Genomic DNA, 21,569 nt, shown 5'->3' with positions numbered 1-21,569 from the left:
TTGAGCGGTCACTAACAGGGTATTTATAGTGCGATGTGTCAGTGGGGGCAGGGATCTTCCCATTGGGGCCTGTTTGGGAATGCCTGCGAGGGCATCATCACTTTCCTAATATATCTCATATCTCTGCCACAGCTTTGAGACAATTAAGCCTGCTCTCCATTCACACTGTGTTTGTGTGAGTGAGCGTGTGTACTACGGTACGTGTTAGGTGTATGTTTGCGCGTGTTTCGGTGCAGTTTTGACTTCACGACCTCGATGACGGGCACCATGATGCGGAGTATGGACCCGAGCGAGACGGAGATTGACCTGAGCGATGCGGGAGATGGAGAGGATGATGGGGAGCAACAGCCATGGAAGACCCAGCTGGAAACCGTCCTGGAGGAGGAGGAAGAAGATGATTTAATCTCAACACAGAGTGACACCAGGCCTCTGATCAACGAGAGGGACCCAAAACAAATAAATGAGTGTCTAAAGGTAATCCATATGATTGTTATATGGTTTTAGTTCCCACAGACTAAATTCGGTATATTATTGTGTTCTGGAACAGCATTCCTGTCCAAAGAAAAAGATATTAAATCAATCCAAACCTGTGAAATCAGAGAAATTGATGACTGAATATTTTTTATTGATGTTCCAACAAGAGAGACCAGTACCCACGAGACTAATAGGGATCTGATAGGGATGTTATTCCAGGACCAAGAAGAATGTTAGGTCCTATATTGAGACAAAATACAAGATTAGGGTCTTAAGGACATTATGACCATTCGTATTCCACAAACCTTTGCATTTAATGACATTATGGTACCGCAATACAAGAAGACTGTATTGACATTTTAGACACCCACAGCTGGTAGCAGGAGATGGATTAGAAGCACATGTGTGAATATCTACACTGCTGTGGACAGTAATAGTAACCGCCCACTGGACGGGCTAAGCAGGCATATCACACAACTATTAAAGACGTCCAGAAGCCCTACAGCACAGTGGTCAGAGTTTACAGTTTCTTACAGAGACAACATTGACAAATGTGGCTAACAATGAGAACTGCAGTACTCGATTTCAAATGGTTCATGTTTAAATAGTGAATACTGTTACTAGTGCCTTCAAATGCACATGGTGCAATTTTCACTAAAACAAGAAAGTAGGCTGGATTTATGTTGTGTGGCTCCTCCCCCTTTTGAGTCATAATCTCACGGGGAGTCAGATTTTGATAGGACACCGGCCGCAAGACCAGACAGGCGTATGACATCGCGAGAGCGATTCAAAAGCAAACTTTGAATGGTTTTTTGAATCGCTCTCGCGGTACTTTGATGTCATCTGCCTGTCTGATCTTGCGGCGCTGCATGAAGTCGAACAAGCCTCAGAATTTAGTTTATGGAATCAGCTTCTCTATTTAGCGTCTATATAAAAAATCAAGAGACCATTTCAAAATATTTAGGCATAGGTAAAATGATCCTTTTTGTTTCATTCTGTGAACTACTAACAATCTAAACGTTGTTTCTATTCGCAGAAAATGAAAACTGGAGAAGCAGGTGACAATAACAATAAAGATGCTCTGAATTTGTTCACACCTCAAATACTGCGAGGAAAACATGTTCATATTCACTTCTAAGCAACACAACAGTCATATTTCTACGTGTATTTAGGAAACGTTTAAAAATAGTTTTTATGCGATAACCTGGATTTTTGTCACAGTTGTCAGCTGTCAGTCTTTCACGTTGCGTTGTGGTCACCAAGCGTTGTGGTTAACCAGTTCGCATCCAAAACAGAGAATGCACTGACAGTGTGATCAATGTTTGAATGGCAGGTGACTTTTCAAGATGTGATAGCAGAACCGGCGTCGGTCCGCAGTGGGGATCGGGTGTGGATCTGGAGTCACGCTCTTTTCGAAGTGTCCAGGGTCTGGTGCTATCGCATCATCACAGCTCTGCTGGCTGTTCCCGTGTCCCTCATCGCTGGAGTTCTTTTTGCCATCCTCGGCTTCATTCACATCTGGTATGAGCAGGTTCTTCGACACTGAATATTATCACGCTGCCACATCCAAATCTGGACCTTAACCATTAAACCACAGCACCCACTTTTCTCTCTTCCAGGTTCCTTACGCCGTGTGTGCAGGTGGTCTTGATAAACACGGGGTGGTTGCAGACGTTATGGAGCAGCGTTTTAGACATTTTCATCTTACCCTTCTGCCAAAGTGTAGCCAAGTGCTGCGGTGGAATTAGCGTTCGCCTCACACGGGAATGACAGATGTTTGCTGGAAGAATCAGTTCAAATGGCAATTAACGTACTGGAAACATATTGTATTTCAGGAGGGATGACGGTTTGATTCTTGGTCCATGTTCTTGGGGACCACACCCAAATACACAAAGCGTGTCAGAGACTTGGAGGAAAGGTATATTCTTGACAAAACATTTGCTTAAGTATCTTTAACAGAGGTGTAAAGAGTATCTGAAAACCATACTTAAGTAAAAGTACAGATACCTTGCAGTGAAAATTACTCCATTACAAGTTACAAGTCACCAATTCCAAAACGACTTAAGTAAAAGTCTTTGAGTATCTGATTTTAACAGTACTTGAGTATTTTACTCATAATGAATGTAGGCTCAAAGCAGCACTAGTCCTCAACACTTAAGAGACACAGCAGTGAAAAACTAGAAACAGTTGATTTGTGAAGTGAGCAATCGCATTTATTTTCTTAAATCATAATAAGACTGAACACCTCAAAATTGCCACAAATCATGGTCGACACCATAACCTACGTCATTACAAACACCCTAAGTCTCATTTAAGCTCAAGTGCTCATAAGTAAACCAAAGTCCTTCAAAAAGGTCTCTTCAATATAACAGATAAATAAAATAATGTTAAGTAGAATTAAAAAGTCAAAGCCTTTTTGCACTGGACATGCTGGTTTGGGCCTCATGGCCAGCTGCAGTCATGTCCTCATTTCACATACACTGTTAGCCCTTACCTGCCATTTCTACAGTAATACATTGGCAACACTGTTGCCAGCTAGTTACTGTAGGTGTTTTACAGTAAACTACTGCAATGGCTGTTTGAAGATACATTATTAAAGAATCTATTAACGCACTTAAGTCACACAGTCTTAGATGAACAAGTGTAAATAACAGATGAACACAATAAATCTGTCAAGATTTCACCAGAGGAGAATTAAACACAAACATCAATAACATCTTCACATATTACAGACACCACTTTCACTTTATTTCTGTCATCTGTGTAAGATCTTATTGAGATTTAACTCTAGTTCATAGTGGTTCAATTATGTTTTAAGTCACCATTATGGCGATCAGTGTTTGCTTTGGTTGGACTCTTTGACTTTCTTGTAGCTTTAAAATGTACACTTATACAATAACACTGAAAGGGACTTTACAGGAACCGCAACTTTATGTTTGCTTAGTAACTGAAGATACATCTGAAAGAATTCAATCATTAAATAATAATAATATAGCATTTAAGATTTATTAAGATATGTTTGGTAAAGTGATTACATGTTATAATGGAAAGATCTCTGTCAGAAAATCTTTCTTTGCAATTGAGACACAGTTAGACACTTGACATACAAACCTCATCAATGGTGACAAACAATCATGAATGAGTTTTGTACTATGTACCCAGCATGCATTGCAGCATGAAGCTGTTCAGTTGATTGTCACCATTGTTGAGATTCATATGTGGATTGTTCATTTCTCTGTGTCCGACTCATTCTATAGGTTAATATTTTGTCTATATAGTGTGAGAGCACTTTTGAAAATTGAAATACTATACATTCTTTTTACTGGTTTACATCACTTCATGGCAATAGTCCCACCACATGGTCAAATTTTGAGCAAACATGTTTAGAGCACATTTAGGAAGAGTTAGTTTTAAAAACAAGAGCTTTTGTAGATGTGTGACCTACAGTAACTAGCTGGCAAGAGTGTTGCCAATATATTACTGTAGAAATAGCGGGTAAGGGCTAACCATGTATAAACCGCCAGCGATTGACATCTACCTGATACTGCACTCATATTCATATAAAGAAGCCATGTTGACAAGTTTTTGTAAGTTATGGCAAAATCCACAAGATTGTAGTACCTTCATTGCCCTGTAAATGGCAATATTAATTATAAGATAGGTGGCATGCAAAATGTAATGTGTAATTGCATTAGTCATTACAAATGTAGTGGAGTAAAGAGTACATATACTTGTTCAAAAATGTAGTTAAGTAGAGAGTAAAAGTTGCTAATATCTTTAATACTCAGTACAACTACAAAGTAGCCAAAAAGATACTTAAGTAAAGTAACTAAGTACATTTACTCCAATACTTTACACCACTGATCTTTAAGCAGTAAAGAAGTTGTGTTTTATACAGATTGTATGAACTTTTTTGTTGTTGTCATTTCTTAATTTCCCACACAAGGTGTGATGAAGCACCTGTCTTTTATTCACTACAGAAAAACTTCCATGAACATCTATTTTGTGTTTTGATGACCTGTTTTGCATTGCATCGAGGACTTTGAATTGCCACATTGTGTCAATTCCTTTCATTTAGAGAAGAAGAGATGGTTCCCAACTGTCCAATTAAAAGCCTCACTTTTCATATGCTAATATGAGGCCACAGAAATAACAGCGAGAACTCTTTAAGCTGCACAACGTCTCGATCTGTAATGGATCTATCATCATACTGAATTAAGCTAGAATTGTCTCCTTATCCAGCACACCCCAGTGTCACTTTCAACCAATGTGTAAAGCACTTTTAAACGTACGGCAGGTTTATAATGAATAAAGCTGATGCTGGAGATCAAATCTGTTTATTGTCTTGCAGCTCGATGAGACTCAGTTTCATTGTAAATCATCTCAATTACAAAAGACTTCTGAGAACCCGGTAACTCAAAATGGCTTTTACACACTTGCAAGTGTGGCAGAAGACATAAAGATGCTTCAGATGTTTGATGGATCTAAAAATACAGGCAATCAAACAGGGTGTGTGTTTGTAACCTGGCAATAAGAAATACAAACATATCTGGCATGTGCCACAAATAGGTTACTAAACAGGGCTTGTAACTTTTAAAAACATTTTTTTAAATCCAGTCAGACTTTTGAACACCATTTTAGTCCACCACATGTCAAACTAAATATGAAATGTTGTTAAATTAAATGCAAGTTTTTAATTTATTATTTAAGAGGTTTGCAACTGTTGCTTATACAGTACTTGTTGTCAAAAGTTAAAAAATGTGTAAATAGCATTTGCACATCAGAATATTCATCATTGCATGTCTAAAAGATTTACATTTAGCAGACTCATTTATCCAAAGTGAGAGCATTTAACATTTTTTTTAACCAAAATTCAATATAAGTGAAAGATAAAAATAAGTAGCCTGTACAACCTTGTGCAGAACGTCAACCTTTATTTTCATATAAGGAAGACATGAATATAAAGTAGAAAGAATTCTGAGAGATGTCTGTGTGTGGGTTGATGGACAAACAGAAAACAAGTGCATAATGATCGCAACCTTTCACAGTCTGATCCAGTAAACAAAAACAGCCAGCATAGTACAAAACAGACCCGACAGCACCTCACATTTATTTTCGTTTCACTTACAATTAAATAAATGACGTGGAAGTACAAAGCACGAACACATTTCAATCTAAATCAACATGTCTTTTCTTATAAATACAGCAAACACATTGTGCCGAGTCTCACACACTGCCGTATGAAGAACTAAAACGTATGCATTTACATTTCTTATGCATTTGGCAGATGCTTTTATCCATTGTTTTATACAGTTGTTTCTGACTATATGCAATCCCCTGGGATCCAACCCATGACCTCGGCATTGCTATTAATGCTCTAACCACCGAGCCACAGGAAAGCTCATGCAGCTGGGTTCACGCCACCTGAATCATTTGGCCAACTGTGTCCTCGTCCGCCTGGTCAGGATCTGTTTTCTGCGAGGAAAGAGAAAAATGAAAGATGAAGTCTTCCTCTGCATGATGTGCTATGAGTGGATTGCTTGGTGCTGCGTGAACTCTTACCTGTTTGAACCAAGAAAACTTTCTGCTATTAAGTGTCTCGGATCATTTGTAAAAATATTCACGATAAAACGTGGTGGATACTCGACTTTGAAAGTGTCAATTGACTATCAATTAACAAGCCTAGAAACCTATGACATTTTCTAATGAAACGTTCATAACCTCATAGTTTCTGTACAGGCTACATGGCCTTCACAAGGGTCATCATTAAACATTTAACACATAAATGTAAAAACGGCAAAGAATTATGAAAAAATCAAAAACAAAAGTTTATTTGCATAAAAAGGGCATATATCTTTTAGTAACAAACACAAATGCAATGCGAAGTGAAACAAGAGCCCACATACAGCCCACTGTGAATGAAACACAAGATGGCAAAGTAATAACAAAGCAACAGCTCTGGGCAAAGACAGAAGAGCATTCAGGGGTGAAAGCCAAGCCAAACATCACAAATGAAATAAAAAAACATATCCATTAAGACCAAAAAGGACAACGAACAGAGCTTTATACATCTCAGTGACAACAGTTCAAAGTATGTTAAGACAGACAGCAGAAATGCAAGAAGCCAAAGGGGGGGGGATTTTCCTTGTAGGAGCAGTTAGACATTTTAGAAATGACCCCTTTATCATTCACAGAGTAAAATGTGTTAATCACCCATGTTTATAGCTGGCACTGTTTTATTTCGAAAGAAAAAGCGGTCAGCTGCACACAAAGGTAACCATGAGCTCTCTGCAAGCATCAACGAGACCCAAATGTCAACTATAACTTTAAATAATGAAAGAAGCTTGACAGCATAGCAAACATGGGGATTAATCTTGACATTGCTCGTACGACATACTAGAACATATGAACTAAAATCTCAGTATATATGTTTATTCGACTTTGTCGGAGACCTCAAACTGGCAGACAGATGTGAGTAAAGACACATGAGGTAGAGCTTGGGCACGCAGTGTATGGATGGTCTAAATTAAATTAGGTGTACACAACGATTTCAGTCTCTCGGCTGAGATACAGGCTTGGCATCAGATGGAAAACCTGTCGCTAGGTTACCCCAGGGGCGGGGCAGAGGTGGCTTGCCAATGAGAGCTGAGCTCAAGCCCCTCGCTCACCTTCATGGCCTGCAGGGCCATTTCCTCCTTTTCCTTAGGAGAGAAGAAGCGGCCACCGTCTCCGCGCTTCCTGGCCATGGCGTGACGATGACGGGACTCATGCAAGTATTTCTAAAAAAAAAAAATCAAATATTATAACCAATATAGTTTAGTGAAACTATTAAAATTGTCTGGGAGATGAAATTGCCTAAATATTAATAAATAAAATACACTAATAATAAATTATTAACTGATCATCAATAAAAAACTAAAATAAAATAAACATATATGACATCATAATAAATAAACAAATACATAATAAAATGACAAAAATGACCATCACAAGTTGAAAAAGAAAACCACAATAAAGAAAATTTCCTATAACGATAGCCAATGAAAGCCACTGTGTTCGCAGTAGTCACACATACTCTTCTCTCTTTGGGTATCTTGCCCTCGGCCTCTAGTTTGGCCCGTGCTTGTCTCCTCTTGAGAATCCGGTGATATTGTTTAGCATTGACATAAAGAGGCTCCTCCTCCAGCATCTCTGCGCCGGGAAGTGGAATACGCTGCATGTTGGGGACCGTCCCGCAACCTCCGGGGACCATCTGATTCGACACACACAAAGATTCAACCAAACAGTAATCTCAACAAAACCTGTTGTAAACTGAAAGACTAAAGCACTTACCATGACCATTCCTCCAGTGTTGACCATGTTTCCTGCCATGGGCAGAGTGACCGTCACTGTTCCCTGACCAGTGTTGGTGCCGTTTGTACCCGATCCAGCCGAGACTAACTGAGCTCCGGCTAAAGATGCAGTTGGAATGGTGATCATTCCTGAACAGATAATCGCACGGATTACATTACAGACCATACGACGAGAAACATATGTATTTGGAAGGCAGTCGTGTCTGTGTGTTACCTTGCTGTAAGATGGTGCCGTCAGCATTCACGGGCTGGTAAACAATGGTCTGTCCCTCGGCGGTTTGTGCCACCTGCTGCCCCTGTACAGTTATCTGCTGTTGACCCTACAAAATTGTATGGTAGTGTATGGTTGTTTGTGCAGTGTATTGCATTGCATATATGGTACATTGTATTCTATGCACACGCTCTGAATATGTGCATATAAGCTACCTGGTTTTGTCCGGCGGTGACCGCGGTCTGTGGCTGTTGAATTATGATCTGTTGGGTCTGTCCTTGCTGACCCTGTAACTGCAGAGTCTGTCCACCCGGGAGCTGAATCTGACCCGGCTGTACCAACTGAATCTGTGCCACAAAGCAGTCTTTATTAAAACCCCACGTTCAGGAATCTAAATCACAATGTACATCGCTTTATTAAAATGATAAACAAATACATTTCAGACGGCAAACTCAAACGTACAGATTGTCGACATGAAATGAGCTCACCTGCTGCAGCCCCTGGGTACCAGATACAGGTAGCTGCATGATGGTTTGACCCTGCCCTCCCATCGCCTGTACCATTATAGGCTGTCCAGAGGAGGTGATGAGCTGACCCCCACTGACTTGTACCATAAGAGGCTGGCCTTGAACCTAGACAAGATGAACAAAACACATCCGCTTTAAAAGAAATCTCCCTTCGAGGCTGACATAGAAAGTGCATTAGACGAAATAATAACACAGGCAAGGTTTATCTCAGTGTAAAAACGACTCTTACAATGAACGGACACAGGAGAATGCACAACACAAATGCATGCAAGAAATGCAGTGCACGTGAACGTCAATCATGTAGAATGGCTGCAAAATGTTGGTGGTACGGCTGTTTCTTCATTTGCTGGAAATCATGCTGAAACGTGCACGTGACATTATTAGCACACCGAAAGTTTGTGTCGTTAAACAAAAAGTGAACGACGACCAAAATATACTATATGACAAAACTTTGCCTCGAGTAGCTGATCCAGATGCAGTTTAATGGTACTGTTGCACTTGTTATCATACAACGCGACGCATAAACTGGTCTCAGATCAGACGCAATGAGAGTCGACATGGCATGCATGGAGATTCAGAGATGGCAGCGGGTCTCGGAGAGCCAACAACTACCTGAAGAACCTGTTGGGCTGCAGTCTGGCCTACCTGAGGCTCAGTCTGCAACTGCACCTCAGTCACTGTGCCCTGGGCCGGAGATAACGGACTGTTACCATACTACACACTACTGAGCGTACTGCTGAGCTATATTCATAATGCTCGTGTCCTTCATGCTGTAAAGAATCTTAAAGTTTTACTTAATTAATATTGCAAATAGGAATTTATTATCTGTTATATTTGACCTGTGCTTCTCTCTCCTTTATCCTAAATGTGTGCTCTCACTGAGCGTGTGTGTGTGTGTGCGTACTTGTCTGTGTACTGTGTGTGTGTGTGTGTGTGTGTGTGTCTGTGTGTGTTGTTGCGTGTGCGTGTTGTGTGTGTGGAGTGTTTTGTGTGTGGGTGTGTCTGTCTTCTGTGCTTTCAACCTTTTCTTGTTTTTGCAGGTACAACTTTGATTGTTTTGCTTGTAGTCAATGTGTCTCATGTGCAGCTGCTTTGTAACAATGAAAATTGTAAAAGCGCTATATAAATAAAGTTGAGTTGAGTTGAGTTAAAGCTATTTCAAACCAGCATGGCACGAGCTGCGTCAGATAGTGTTTGTAAAGGTCATAGCATCACACGCTACCTGTTGTTGGATATGTCCATTACTGGTCTGCACCACTATCTGCTCTCCACTGGTTGTTGTGGCGGTAGTGTACTGCTCCATGTTTGCCGTCTGACCGCTGCCGTTCCAGTTGTGAGATCAGCACACGGCACAAGTCTGAAACATAGTAGTTCCTAAATGTGAAAATGGAGTTTCGCTTTGTGATGCAGATTCTAAATGTAAGGGTTCTAAAAGGCTCATTTCATCATTTATTCACCTTCCAGTTGTTCCAAATGTGTATAAATGTCTTTGTTTTGATGAACACAGAGAAAGATATTTGGAATGCTTGAAACCAAACAGTTCTTGGATCCCATTGACTACCAGAGCAGGAAAAATTACTTTATCATTTTGTTCTGTTGAACACAAAAGAAGATATTTTGAAGAATGTAGGAAAGCAAACAGTGCTGGGGCACTTTTGACTACCATTGTCATTTTTCCTGCTATGGTAGTCAATGGGGTCCAAGACCTGTTTGGTTACAAGAATTCTTCCAAATATCTATGTATACAGGTTTGGAACAACTAGTGAGCGAGTAATTCATGACAGAATTTTTATTTTTGGATGAGCTCTCTCTTTAAAACTTGTTCAAACAGTTAACAACTCTATGACTTTAATGCTTGTAGGAAGATATTTATTCAGTTTGGTCCATGGCAGCAGAATGTTTGGCACAAGCATGGTTTAAGGACCTTATACAGCATCCCTTATCTTATTCTGTATGTAACATAAGTGCTACCGAGTATGTAAATATTACCACGGTAATACCGTTAGTGTCATGCGTAAGATACCCCCTAGAAAATTGATGTTTTAAAAATAAAAGCTAAATGTAGTAACCATGTTTTTGGGCACACGTGTAACCTTTTCACAACAGTGCCATGAATTAACACACTATAGCAAAACCAAAAAACTGTTTACTAACACGAGGGAAAGCTTAAGGAGCCCAAAATCACATGTGTTTTAGTGCTGTAATGATGACGGCATGCAAATATAAAACATAGGAAACGACAGTCGTATGCCATAAAACACACAAGTAACGTTACGTTAAAAGGACACCAAGATGTCATCCGATATTAAAAAGGAAAAAGAAGAAGAAAGGACACTAACAGTTAAGCATCTTTGTATCGGTAATAGGCTATTGTTTCTCTTTCACGCGTCGCGTCTTTATGCAGACGCTTTCATTACGGTTTATTAACTTTTCTTTCACACAAATTAAACTCAAATCTTGATTAAGAGCGTGTTTTAAGTCTTGCGAAACATTGCATTGTAAAGATGATGTTAATGCTATGCTTTCTCTTTGTCCAACACTGTTGGCCTTGTACCTAGATCTACCTTTCACGAGAACAAACATGTATTTCCCACAAAATGGTGTTTAAAACTAAATTAAAAGCAATAACATTTTCCAGTAAGCCTATTTGAACCACTGAAACCTAAACAAATCGACGATCTAAACCCCGATCTGTTTACGTAAATAACGTTGAGACAACAAAGAGCGGCGCTAAACTGGGCCTATACGAGACGCCGGCTCTGCTTAACATAAAAACATCGAAAATAAATCATTCAACGAGATTATTTGTTGTTGTAACCACATCATTACAGACATAAACGTGCACGCCGTCCACAGCATGGACCTTGACACACACAATTCCTGTTTATAATGGTTTTAGTCATTTGGTTGGTCGGTCACACACCAATCCCCAGCTAACCGAGCGAGTCCCGTCCCCTCCCAGCGCAGCAGCCGCGCTCACTCACCGTCCGCGCCGCCGCCCGATGCACCTCTGATTGGCTCTGATAGCGGCGCCTGGAACCCAATCACACAACGCGTCTCGGTCTGGAGCCAAAATGGCGCACTGCAAAAAAAACCCTCACGATAAACAGCGCTCGAGACAGCACGAAGGTCACGCCCATTTCGTCCCACGCATCTCTTGGATCAAATGGAGAGTCTTGTAGTAGTAATAATAATAAATAAATACATGAAACGAAGAACTGTGAATGTGAATAGACTGTGATTTAAAAAGAAAAGATACAAAAATTGGTAAATAATAAACAATCATTTCACAAATTTGAATAAGGATTTTCTGTTTATTGGCTGATTTGTACTCGTGAAAAAAGAAAACCTAAATATTATATTTGTTTATTCTACAATAAACATCGTGTTATGTATAGTTTTTAGTTAGTTTGATTAAAATGATACAAAGTACACAAATTAATATTTAATTACCGTGTAGGTTTCCAAAGCTATATGCAAACAGAGTTGAAGACTGTATTATCATGAATAGAATAAATAATGAAAAAAAGCAGTAATAAGCATAAGCAGTAGCTATAACTCTTATATAAATCTTTTACACGCCTGTATTGTTTGATTTCAATCGCATCACAGTATTAAAGACAAAAATCAATTTGATTTAAATCAACAAGTCAACTCAGAAAATATTTTTTTATTGTTCTTGGCAGTCACATTAATAGTACAGCATTTTACACGTTGACCTTGGAAATCCACGTTGAAAACAAACTTGAGGATCTCTCTCTTGCATCAATGAAATGTGTGGTCCATGTCATCTACAGCCCTGAGGTATCTATTTTATTAGGAGTGCAAAGAACTGCACTTAATCAGCTTAAATGCTACACATGAGCTTATTTATGTTGACAGTCAAAGCAATTCCGACAAAATATGCACTTTTATATTGAATTAGACTGCTGATTAATGTACATTTATCATTGTCAACATCCTAATGGATGTTACCCTTAAACATCTTGTCTTTAAATATAACTATTGCTGACTTATACCGCATTGCTGTTATATTTAACGTACTTACGGTGATCGAATCTTTTCCTTCCGTCTTAACAATATGACAGAAAAACAGAAAATAACACTGATAACGTTTGGTATGGCAATACTGAAATGGAAGCATGTTTGTCTTATTTGTGAAAAGCTAACTGTATGCCATAAATAATGTAACTAAGCAATGGTGGAGAACCAGACACAACACCAGCAAAACACAAAACAAGGGTTGATTTATGAAATAAAATCGAGTGTTAGCTAAACTAGTTTCTAGCTTGTAAATCTCCCAGAGTGTTAGTGTAATAAAGTACCTAACTAAACTCCAAATCGTCCAAATGTCTAATTCTGGGATTGCAAAGACAATTTCCTCTACCACTTCACATTCCTCTCGCTTTTATTCGCTTAAACAATAACCGCCGGCAACCACGAACATGCTATTTTCTAAAGTTGCTTCTCTTTTCACATTGGATTTCAAAAACCAAAGATGTTAAGAAGACTTCGAACCAGTTTCTTAATATCAAGAAAGCAGAAAGATCCTTTGGTGAAGTTAAATACCCAACGCAGCAATGTAAAAATAAGCAGTTTTAGCATGAATCCAAGCTTGTGTCTGATGTTAAATAATACTCACACAACTGTGGCATTTCGTGATTATTTTTGTTGATACCCAGCAAGCCATGTAATTTCAACGTGCCACTGTTAATTCACTTAAACTTGCAAAATTGTCGATTAAAATTCGCATCTCTCCTTTAGTGCACACACATTTCATAACATGAAATGATAAACATCTTTTTCAACACTTCAGAAAACCCTCTGCTCTACATTTCTGTCCTCCGTGATTGTGTTCAAGTCTTGTTGGACTGAATAAAAAGATGAAAGGTTTGTTCCGAACCGATTGGAAAGACACATTAAAGTCAGGATGTGTGTGGTTATCTGTCATGGATGGGACGCAGATATAAACACACAAGTCATGGGAAGGTTGGGCATTGGATAGAGTCCATCGTTATGACCCACACGTCTGTCACTCCAGGAGCTCCTACAGGTGTGAAGACGTATAATCATAGCATTAATTCAATGACATCGATAATACTGCATGGTAAGCATTGAGCAGTAGTTTATATAGACCTCATCTGAATCATCATGGTAGTGCGTCTTGCCAACCTCCAATGTGTCCAGGTCATCCACACCTTCGATTCCATTAGCTTCAGCGTGCTGCTTTAAAACAGAGTACCTGTGTACCAAGAACCTGCCGGAGACATCAAGCGAAAGAAAATAAAGCATGAGGATAATAGAACACAGCTCAAATGATTACATAGAATTGGTTAAATCTTTCATCTGAATGTGTGTGATGTTTCGGGAAATGCGAATACCTTCCTCCACAGACATATTTCTTGACAAAGATCACTCCAGCGACGGCACTGATCAACAGAAGCGTGATGACCACCGCTATTATTGGAGCTGAATTTACAGAGTGAGACTCTGTCTGAGAAATGCATGATGGGAAAGAAGAGGGACAAGAACATTTTTAAACACAAGGGACATTTAAGGGGATGGCGTGACGTAATATGTAAGGGATAATGCACAGGCAGCCGGTTGATATCACAGAAAATCACACTGAAGGAGCTTATTTCGCGATAACAGCCGGCTGCTTGTACATTATCCCGCTTATTACACGGCTACTTGGCACATGAGAAAAAAACTGGACATGAAATATTTTATAAGCTCATTTTTACCGATTGCAGACCTTCCGTGAGGAAAAGTCGTTAGCATTTGGTTTTAAGGTAAGAAACGACGTTCAAATGTCACGAACAGGCAAATTGGTTTAATCGTTTGTAAATATAATGTCATATATGTTATTAAAAGACATTTTTTTATATAATTTGTCAAAAAAAACCTGTCAAAATGATTTGCTATTTTGAGAGGTTGTTATCTGGGAATAACGAACCTGCAAATGTCGAGACTGGCCAATCAGAGTCAAGCATTCCAACGAGCCGTGTAATAAATCATAATACATCATTTAAAAATGAAATATTTTTTTCAGAACGAATAATTTAGGCAGCATCTATCTAATGGCTGGAATACACTACAAGACTTTTAAAATCTGAAGAGAGTTTTTTTAAACTAGACATCATACACTTGCAGACTTTTGGAAAGTTTCGGATAGAAACACACTAACTGATCAAATCTGCAGACAGGCACAGACTTTGGGCAAATCTGGGCAAAAGTCTTGTAGTGTATTTTAGCCTTAACGTGTTCGAGTGGAAACCTACCAGTAGTTCTGGTCTTAGCAAGGTACTGACACACTTCTTGCTCAGATCGATCTCTTTTCTCTCTGGAGTTATTCCTGCTTTACAGAGATCTCCTGGAATCTTCCTGTAGCTATACGGTCACACACAGCAGAGCATAAGCGCTAGATGATCGACCGAAAGAGGAAACAGCGTGTAAAGTGATGAGTGTTTTGTTACCCGCTCGTCTGAAGTTGCTCTTTGCGTCCGTGCAGACAGAATTCCAGCGAATGACCGATGAGGTCGGGTTGCTCAATGCACTCAGAGCTGTTTTCCGGATGATAGAACCCAAAGTCGCTATGAGAAAGATGGACAGGATCTGGAATCACTGACTGAATGTGAAGCGTCTTGTTTTAATATAAATCACACATTTTGGACAGATCTGAAAAGTTAACGTGTAAGTTAGTAGTACAGTTGTTTATACCATTGAAAGTCTGCTAGGGTACAGGGGCACGTGGTGGGCTCCTTGGTGACCGTGTAATCCCGTCCGTTCCAGCAGACCGAGTCCTGTCGTATACGTAGAAACCTCTCCTTGTATCCCAGCATGCAGCCGTCAGTGGGGTCATTAATGTCACTCGAGTGGGCGAGCCATTGAACGTAATCACTCTCCTGACCTGCAGGGGGAGTTTTGACTCATTAACATATTCAAATAAAAATCTAATCTGAACATACAGCCCTGGAAAAATAAAGAGAGCATTCCAAATATTTGTTTAATCAGCATTTCTAGATGTATTGTGGCCGTTTCAGTCCAGTGTCTGTTGAATTTCAACAAAATCAAACCTCAGGAGTGACAAAGTCATCCAACAGCAATGTGAAAGACTGACAGCATGACAACAAGGCACATGAAAACTGTGATAAAAATAACTTTTCCTAAACGCATGTACAAATACTGCTAAAAAAGTGAATATGATCTTGTTTTCTTTGCAGTATTTGTTTTCTGCAAATTAATGTAAATAGAAACAATATTTGGATTTGAAATTTGGTAGAAATATTGTTAGTAGTTCACAGAATGAAACAAAAAGGATCATTTTACCTAAACACATACCTATAAATAAACGCTTAGGAAAATAATCTAGGAATAGAAAATAATAATAAAATAAATAAAATAAAATAAGAGGTAAAAACACAATTCAACAAAATATATTCTTTATATAACATAAAATTTCTAATAATAATAGAATGGTTATGAATGTCCACTTACAGTCTCTTGAAAGCAATTGTCTGAAGTCTACAGTAACAGAAACCCAGTACTGATTCAGCACTGTTTCTCTGTAGCCCCACAGACTGATGTTCATGGAGCGGGCACCGGGTTCTGACGCCAAGCCAGTAAAGTATATCGGGTCATCCGTGAAATTATACACATGCCAACACTGACCTTCATCAGTGGAAAATCTAGACAAGAGAGACAAGAAAAGTGTAATGTCATAATTCCCGAACGGTATAATCTACTCGTTAAAAATGAGCGAACTGTACTCAAAAGTGTGAATAAGTTCATTTATCTTAAAACCTTTTAGTGTGTTTAACGATCTTGATATTTTGAGTACCACGGACACAAAAACAAGAAGTCACTTAACTCAAATATTTTAATTATATCTTCTTGTTGAAGTTCACTATAACATCTATAAAGACAGTCTGCATGCCTTCAATGTTGACTTAGGCAAAGCTAGACGGAATGTTTTCTCTAACATAATAAACTGCAACATAAATAACACTCGCACATAACACACTGTCTGATGACAAATGCAATGAGTTAGCAACTTTTTTCCTTGAGAAGATCAATAATATCAGAATGGAAATCAGCAAAGCTCCATGCGGCAAGTCCGTCTGACTTCAGGACAACAACATCAGAAATTAGTAATTCTAATTGATCACAAAACCTTGGAGGAAACGGTACAGCATCTTAAAGCGTCAACTTGCAGCCTTGACACACTTCCCACATCCTTTTTCAAAAGAGTGTTTAACTGTTTGGAAGCAGATCTCCTAAAAATTGTAAATACCTCACGGCTTTCAGGAACTTTCCCAGAGTCCCTTAAAACTGCAGTTGTCAAACCTCTACTAAAAAAGAGCAATCTAGACAAAACCTTACTGTCTAACTACAGACCAATATCAAATCTTCCCTTTATAGGCAAGATCATTGAAAAGGTTGTCTTCAATCAGCTGACCAAATTCTTAAACTCAAATGGCTACCTGGACAATTATCAGTCTGGTTTCCATCAGCATCACAGCACAGAGACAGTGCTCATAAAGATAATAAATGATATTCAATTGAATTCTGATTCCGGCAAAATATCAGTTCTGGTATTACTAGATCTCAGTGCTGCCTTTGACACGTTAGATCACACCATACTCCTACATAGGCTGGAAAACTGGGTAGGGCTTTCTGGGTCGGTACTTAAATGGTTCGGGTCATACCTTAAAGGGAGAGGTTACTATGTGAACATAGGCAACCATAAATCTGACTGGACACCCATGAGTTGTGGTGTTCCACAGGGCTCGATTCTCGCTCCGCTCCTCCTCTATTTGTATATGCTCCTACTTGGCCAAATAATGAAAAAGTACCAAATTGCCTACCACAGCTATGCAGATGACACTCAGATCTACCTAGCCCGCTCATCCAATGACTACAGGCCTATTGACTCTCTTTGCCAGTGCATTGACGAAATTAACAGCTGGATGTGTCAAAACTTCCTTCAGTTAAAGAAAAACAAAACTGAAGTCATTGTATTTGGTAATGAGGATGAAACTAACAAGATAAACGCATACCTTGACTTAAGAGGTCTAAAGACACAAAGTATGGTAAAAAATCTTGTTGTCATTTTAGAGTCTGACCTTAATTTCAGCAGTCATGTCAACGCAAAATGTAAAAACACACTTGTTTATCTGTGCATTTACAACCTGAGCACTGTGCTGGTTTACATCAACTGCACTTCTATTTCTTTTTATATATATATTTTTATATATTTCTTTTATATATTTTATTGCTGTTTTATTGTTTCTTAAAATCTAAAGTTGTATTTGTGATCTTAAATCATTTGCATTTTAAAGATACGTCTTATTTCTCATTTTATGTAAAGCACTTTGAATTGCCCTTGTGTATGAAATGTGCTATATAAATAAACTTGCCTTGCCTAATGACGTCAGAGCGATTCCCAACATGCTTTGTGTGGACTGGATAATGGAAGTAAATCTCGAAGTAAAGTGTTATTTCACGTATTTATATCAAAATAAAACGGGAGGAGGCTTATAAATGTTCAGTGTTCTGTTCCATTCTGTTATTTAAAGAGTTTTGTAACATTAGTGATTTTAATGAGGTTGTTCCTTCGTGACAACACTGATAATTGATCAAAGTGAAACTCAAGTAAATGGAAAATGGAAAATGAAGTTTACTGATCTTATGTGTTTAGTGTTCTTAACTCAAAAAATTTGTGGAAACTGTGGTGGTTTTTCTTGACATATTATTGACTTTTCGTATATTCTAAATATATTACTGAGTTTTCTTATATAAAATAGTTTTCTTATATAAAGAATACATTTAAAGGAAGTTATAGAGTTCATGTACTTCTTGTAACAAGGGCTATGGGCCTCATGTACGAGTTTGAACACTTGAACACCTGCGTACACACCAAATATCTTATCAAATTACGACAGGAACTGCACGTACACCACACACACTTTTGTAGAGAAGTTTAATTAAGAACGCTGGGTTGTTTATCATTATCACACTAAACCATGAGTTCATTTTTAATAAAACCAAGGTTAAATCATGTATCGTCCGAAAGCCCCCGAAAAGGTGTCAAGATAAAAAGCACTTAATATACGTAAAAAATATTAAAAATGATATACGTATGTGTTATTACACATGATATACGTATGTGTTATTGAGACGTCCGAAAGCCCCCGGAAAGGTGTCAAGATAAAGAGCACATGATATACGTTTGTGTTATTGAAAGCGCTCCCTACAATTAGATCTTAATATGGTAGGCCGGAGATCTTAATATGGTAGGCCGGAAATATAACTGTAGCAAGTGCAGGATGAAATATAACTGTAACGAGGCATAAGGGGATGGACTAATAAAAATAAGTGATGTCATGTAAAAACTGGTTGGTAGAAGATGAGGTCAGGTAAAACCTGATTGGTTTGAACTGTGATAACAACTTGAGAACAATGTATAAAAGATGGAGTCAGACATGTATTCGTTGGGCATCTACAGATGAACTCTGTGTGTCTCACTTTGCTTGCTCGAGCAAATAAAGATTGAAACCTCTGGAAACCTGGCTCTCTGGTCTTCGTGAATTCTTTCAACATTGGCTGACCGACTTTTCGCCACGACAAAACGTACTGAGTTGACAAACTCAATTCTTTTGAGTAATCTTAATTTATCGGGGTTTACAGTGTATAGGTCAAACGACCACAAACAAGTTAAACAGTAAACTCACTTGATCTGTGAGATGGGATGTGATGGGTTGTGTTCCACAGCTACCAGCAGCCCCCCTGAATCTAGAATGGCATAGTGGTGGGGGCCTTTCAGTGCCCAAAACCACGTGTGTCCGCCGTCATCTGACACGTATACGTCCGGAGAAAGCACAGAGATGGCTCCTCCCACGCTCCCTAAGGAAAGAGCAAATGGAAACATAATGACGGAGTTTGGGATGTAGCCAGGGGCCAAAGCAGTTCAGACCACTGGCATGAATAAAGCCTGTGATAGTTTTGGAATGTGATGTGGGAAATCGTCACCGTGCGCCAGGATGAGTCCCACAGCATTGGACTCGGTGAGGGGCTGCATGGGAACGTTCAGCTTCATAGAGATGCTGTAGGAGGCGTGGATATGCAGACTACACTACATAAGAGATGAGAGACACAGAGATAAAACATAACGCAGCAATCGTTAGAAATCACACACACCTACTGTATTATCTGCCTTCTAACCGTCGGTGAACATCGTAAGTGATTTGCAACTCCGCACACCAGACAAGTAATGACAATCTCCCTGTAGTAACCTGAAATGAAGTGCCTTGATCCTTGCAAAGATCAAACCAGCATCCTTCCAGCGACCAGTTTCCAGTGACTTCAATCATTTCACCACCACTACACCAGGTGCTCGGATTATGATCAGGTGACTCTCACCTTGTCTGGATGCTCAGTTGTGGAGTCACTCATCCCATTCCAGGGCTTCTGCAGGGGTCTCCATACCCCTCCCTGATTAAACGTGATCACGGACTGCACTGAGCCGTCTGTAAAGAACAGATCATCCATTTCCTTTAAAGCACCAGGTGTTCCATTGTAAGGCTTTTAGAAATGCTAAAAAAGCTAAAAAGCGCTAAAAAAAAGCTGGCGTACCTTCGGCAAGCACACTGGTCATGTACACCCCTCTCAGAGAGGTGATGTTGGTGAAGTCCGTGTCTCCACCCGTCGTAGTGTACAAATGGCGTTCCAGGGATTTGGAAAACACCGTGCCCCGGTCATCTGAGACATAGATGGTACCGAAACCTGAATCTGATCAAAACGCAGGTTACGATGTCATGGTTTTACTGGGCTGTCAAATGAATCTCATTTTTTTTCCTAGTTAAAGCTGCATTCCGTAGCTTTTTTTGGTTAAAACGAAATAAATATGATCTTCTTACCTTATGCTTTTATTTTTATTAAAAAGCTTACCCCTATTTACAATGGTAAGCTTTTTATGACTTAAAATTTGAGAAAATTTGAGAACCAGTCATTTCCCTTATAAAAAAGAAAACGCTATAATATGTAATTATTATATGAATTCAACTTAAATTAAATGCAATACATGAACTATATTCATTTATTAAATTCAATTTCACTTTATTGTTGGAATTTCTTCCAAAATTTGACTCACGTCCCACAGCGCTTACTGTCTTACAATAATTCATGTCCATACATTAATACACATCCACATCACAACACAATAATATGGACAATACCAGTAGACCCCCATACATTTAGAATCCCAAGATCCTAAAGAAAGTTTTTTTTTATTTAATTATTTGATTGAAATATTTGTTGATTTTACATCCACATGTGTGCATTTCCTTGTATTCATTCGCACCCAAAAAACACGAAGCTGAGCTATATTGCATTTTATTTTGTTGACATATCAGGAATTTATTTAGCTGAACAATAATCGTTCAATTCACCTCCAGGTTGATCTACGTGAATGAACACCATGTCGTTGTTCGCAGCCAGGATGGAGTAGAATTGTTCGTGGCCAACAGTGGGCAGCTGAGCCATGTCCCACGTCTCTCCCTGATCTACCGACACGTGAATCATGCGTGTGGAGCCCTGAGGACGAAAAGAACCGTTTTTGATGCCTGCACACAAATTTAAAGTGAGCTGCCACGCTGTCATCGTCCAAAACACAACCTCAAAAGTGACAGATCTGGAACGCTCTACATGACACACGAATAGTGTTCCTCACTCAAAACTCAGCGATTTAACTGGAATCAAAATAGATGACACAATTATTTATACTTTCTATTTAATTAAGTATATTTATATGTGATGTGAAGAGAATCAAGAGAGCTCACCGACTCAGTCATGACTGAAGCGAAAATGAAACGTCCACCCAGACCGAAAGAATAAATCCTGTTTCCAATGGTCTTAAACATTTTGCCGTAGTCCAATGATTTTCTCAATTCTAGCCTTCCCCGATCACCTGAGAGAGAGAGAGAGAGAGAGAGAGAGAGAGAGAGA

General features: G+C 39.0%; 3 protein-coding genes across 11 annotated transcripts in view; 1 reads left to right on the top strand and 2 right to left on the bottom strand.

The window, feature by feature from the left end:
• The first annotated feature begins 94 nt into the window (after positions 1-94).
• cav4a (caveolin 4a) lies at positions 95-3,438 on the top strand. Its single transcript, XM_057362318.1, has 3 exons — positions 95-474; positions 1,808-1,995; positions 2,094-3,438. Exons 1-3 carry the CDS (start codon positions 256-258, stop codon positions 2,242-2,244), a joined length of 558 nt encoding a protein of 185 aa, XP_057218301.1. The 5' UTR covers positions 95-255; the 3' UTR covers positions 2,245-3,438.
• Positions 3,439-5,370: 1,932 nt separating this feature from the next.
• Positions 5,371-11,674, bottom strand: nfya (nuclear transcription factor Y, alpha). 8 transcript variants are annotated; one of them, XM_057362588.1, is made up of 9 exons: positions 9,787-11,475; positions 9,174-9,248; positions 8,526-8,669; positions 8,253-8,384; positions 8,041-8,146; positions 7,807-7,955; positions 7,550-7,726; positions 7,143-7,253; positions 5,371-5,949 (listed from the first exon to the last, which is right to left on the bottom strand). In XM_057362588.1, exons 1-9 carry the CDS (start codon positions 9,865-9,867, stop codon positions 5,890-5,892), a joined length of 1,035 nt encoding a protein of 344 aa, XP_057218571.1. In that variant the 5' UTR covers positions 9,868-11,475; the 3' UTR covers positions 5,371-5,889. The 8 variants fall into 8 exon arrangements, with proteins under 8 accessions (XP_057218571.1, XP_057218566.1, XP_057218567.1 ...); XM_057362583.1 differs by lacking the exon at positions 5,371-5,949 and adding an exon at positions 11,549-11,674 and having other exon boundaries at positions 6,279-7,253; positions 9,787-9,921; XM_057362584.1 differs by lacking the exon at positions 5,371-5,949 and adding an exon at positions 11,488-11,566 and having other exon boundaries at positions 6,279-7,253; positions 9,787-9,921.
• Positions 11,675-12,196: 522 nt separating this feature from the next.
• sort1a (sortilin 1a) overlaps positions 12,197-21,569 on the bottom strand; it is a 21,976-nt gene continuing 12,603 nt past the window's right edge. The window contains exons 8-20 of one of the 2 annotated variants that reach the window (XM_057362191.1): positions 21,404-21,531; positions 21,014-21,158; positions 20,199-20,354; positions 19,986-20,092; positions 19,596-19,698; positions 19,298-19,469; positions 16,062-16,252; positions 15,285-15,474; positions 15,041-15,157; positions 14,846-14,954; positions 13,946-14,058; positions 13,701-13,821; positions 12,197-13,611 (exon numbers count right to left, since the gene is read on the bottom strand). In XM_057362191.1, the coding sequence (XP_057218174.1) occupies positions 13,597-13,611; positions 13,701-13,821; positions 13,946-14,058; positions 14,846-14,954; positions 15,041-15,157; positions 15,285-15,474; positions 16,062-16,252; positions 19,298-19,469; positions 19,596-19,698; positions 19,986-20,092; positions 20,199-20,354; positions 21,014-21,158; positions 21,404-21,531 (1,667 nt within the window). In that variant the 3' untranslated portion in view covers positions 12,197-13,596. The remainder of the gene's footprint in view (positions 13,612-13,700; positions 13,822-13,945; positions 14,059-14,845; positions 14,955-15,040; positions 15,158-15,284; positions 15,475-16,061; positions 16,253-19,297; positions 19,470-19,595; positions 19,699-19,985; positions 20,093-20,198; positions 20,355-21,013; positions 21,159-21,403; positions 21,532-21,569) is intronic. The other variant, XM_057362192.1, reaches the window with a different exon arrangement.

This window comes from Triplophysa rosa, linkage group LG20 (genome assembly GCF_024868665.1).
Source record: "Triplophysa rosa linkage group LG20, Trosa_1v2, whole genome shotgun sequence".
Taxonomy (NCBI): domain Eukaryota; kingdom Metazoa; phylum Chordata; class Actinopteri; order Cypriniformes; family Nemacheilidae; genus Triplophysa; species Triplophysa rosa.
This window is presented reverse-complemented; position numbering and strand designations above follow the sequence as displayed.

Bases quoted from the DNA above. Each gene is read 5' to 3' on its own strand.
- cav4a (XM_057362318.1), top strand. From the start codon at position 256: ATGACGGGCACCATGATGCGGAGTATGGACCCGAGCGAGACGGAGATT. The intron at 475-1,807 runs GTAATCCATATG...TTTGAATGGCAG, and splicing joins AAATAAATGAGTGTCTAAAG to GTGACTTTTCAAGATGTGAT. The intron at 1,996-2,093 runs GTATGAGCAGGT...TCTCTCTTCCAG, and splicing joins CTCGGCTTCATTCACATCTG to GTTCCTTACGCCGTGTGTGC.
- nfya (XM_057362583.1), bottom strand. From the start codon at position 9,867: ATGGAGCAGTACACTACCGCCACAACAACCAGTGGAGAGCAGATAGTG. The intron at 8,385-8,525 runs GTGAGCTCATTT...TTTGTGGCACAG, and splicing joins GTACCCAGGGGCTGCAGCAG to ATTCAGTTGGTACAGCCGGG. The intron at 7,254-7,549 runs GTATGTGTGACT...TTTTTTTTTTAG, and splicing joins AGATACCCAAAGAGAGAAGA to AAATACTTGCATGAGTCCCG.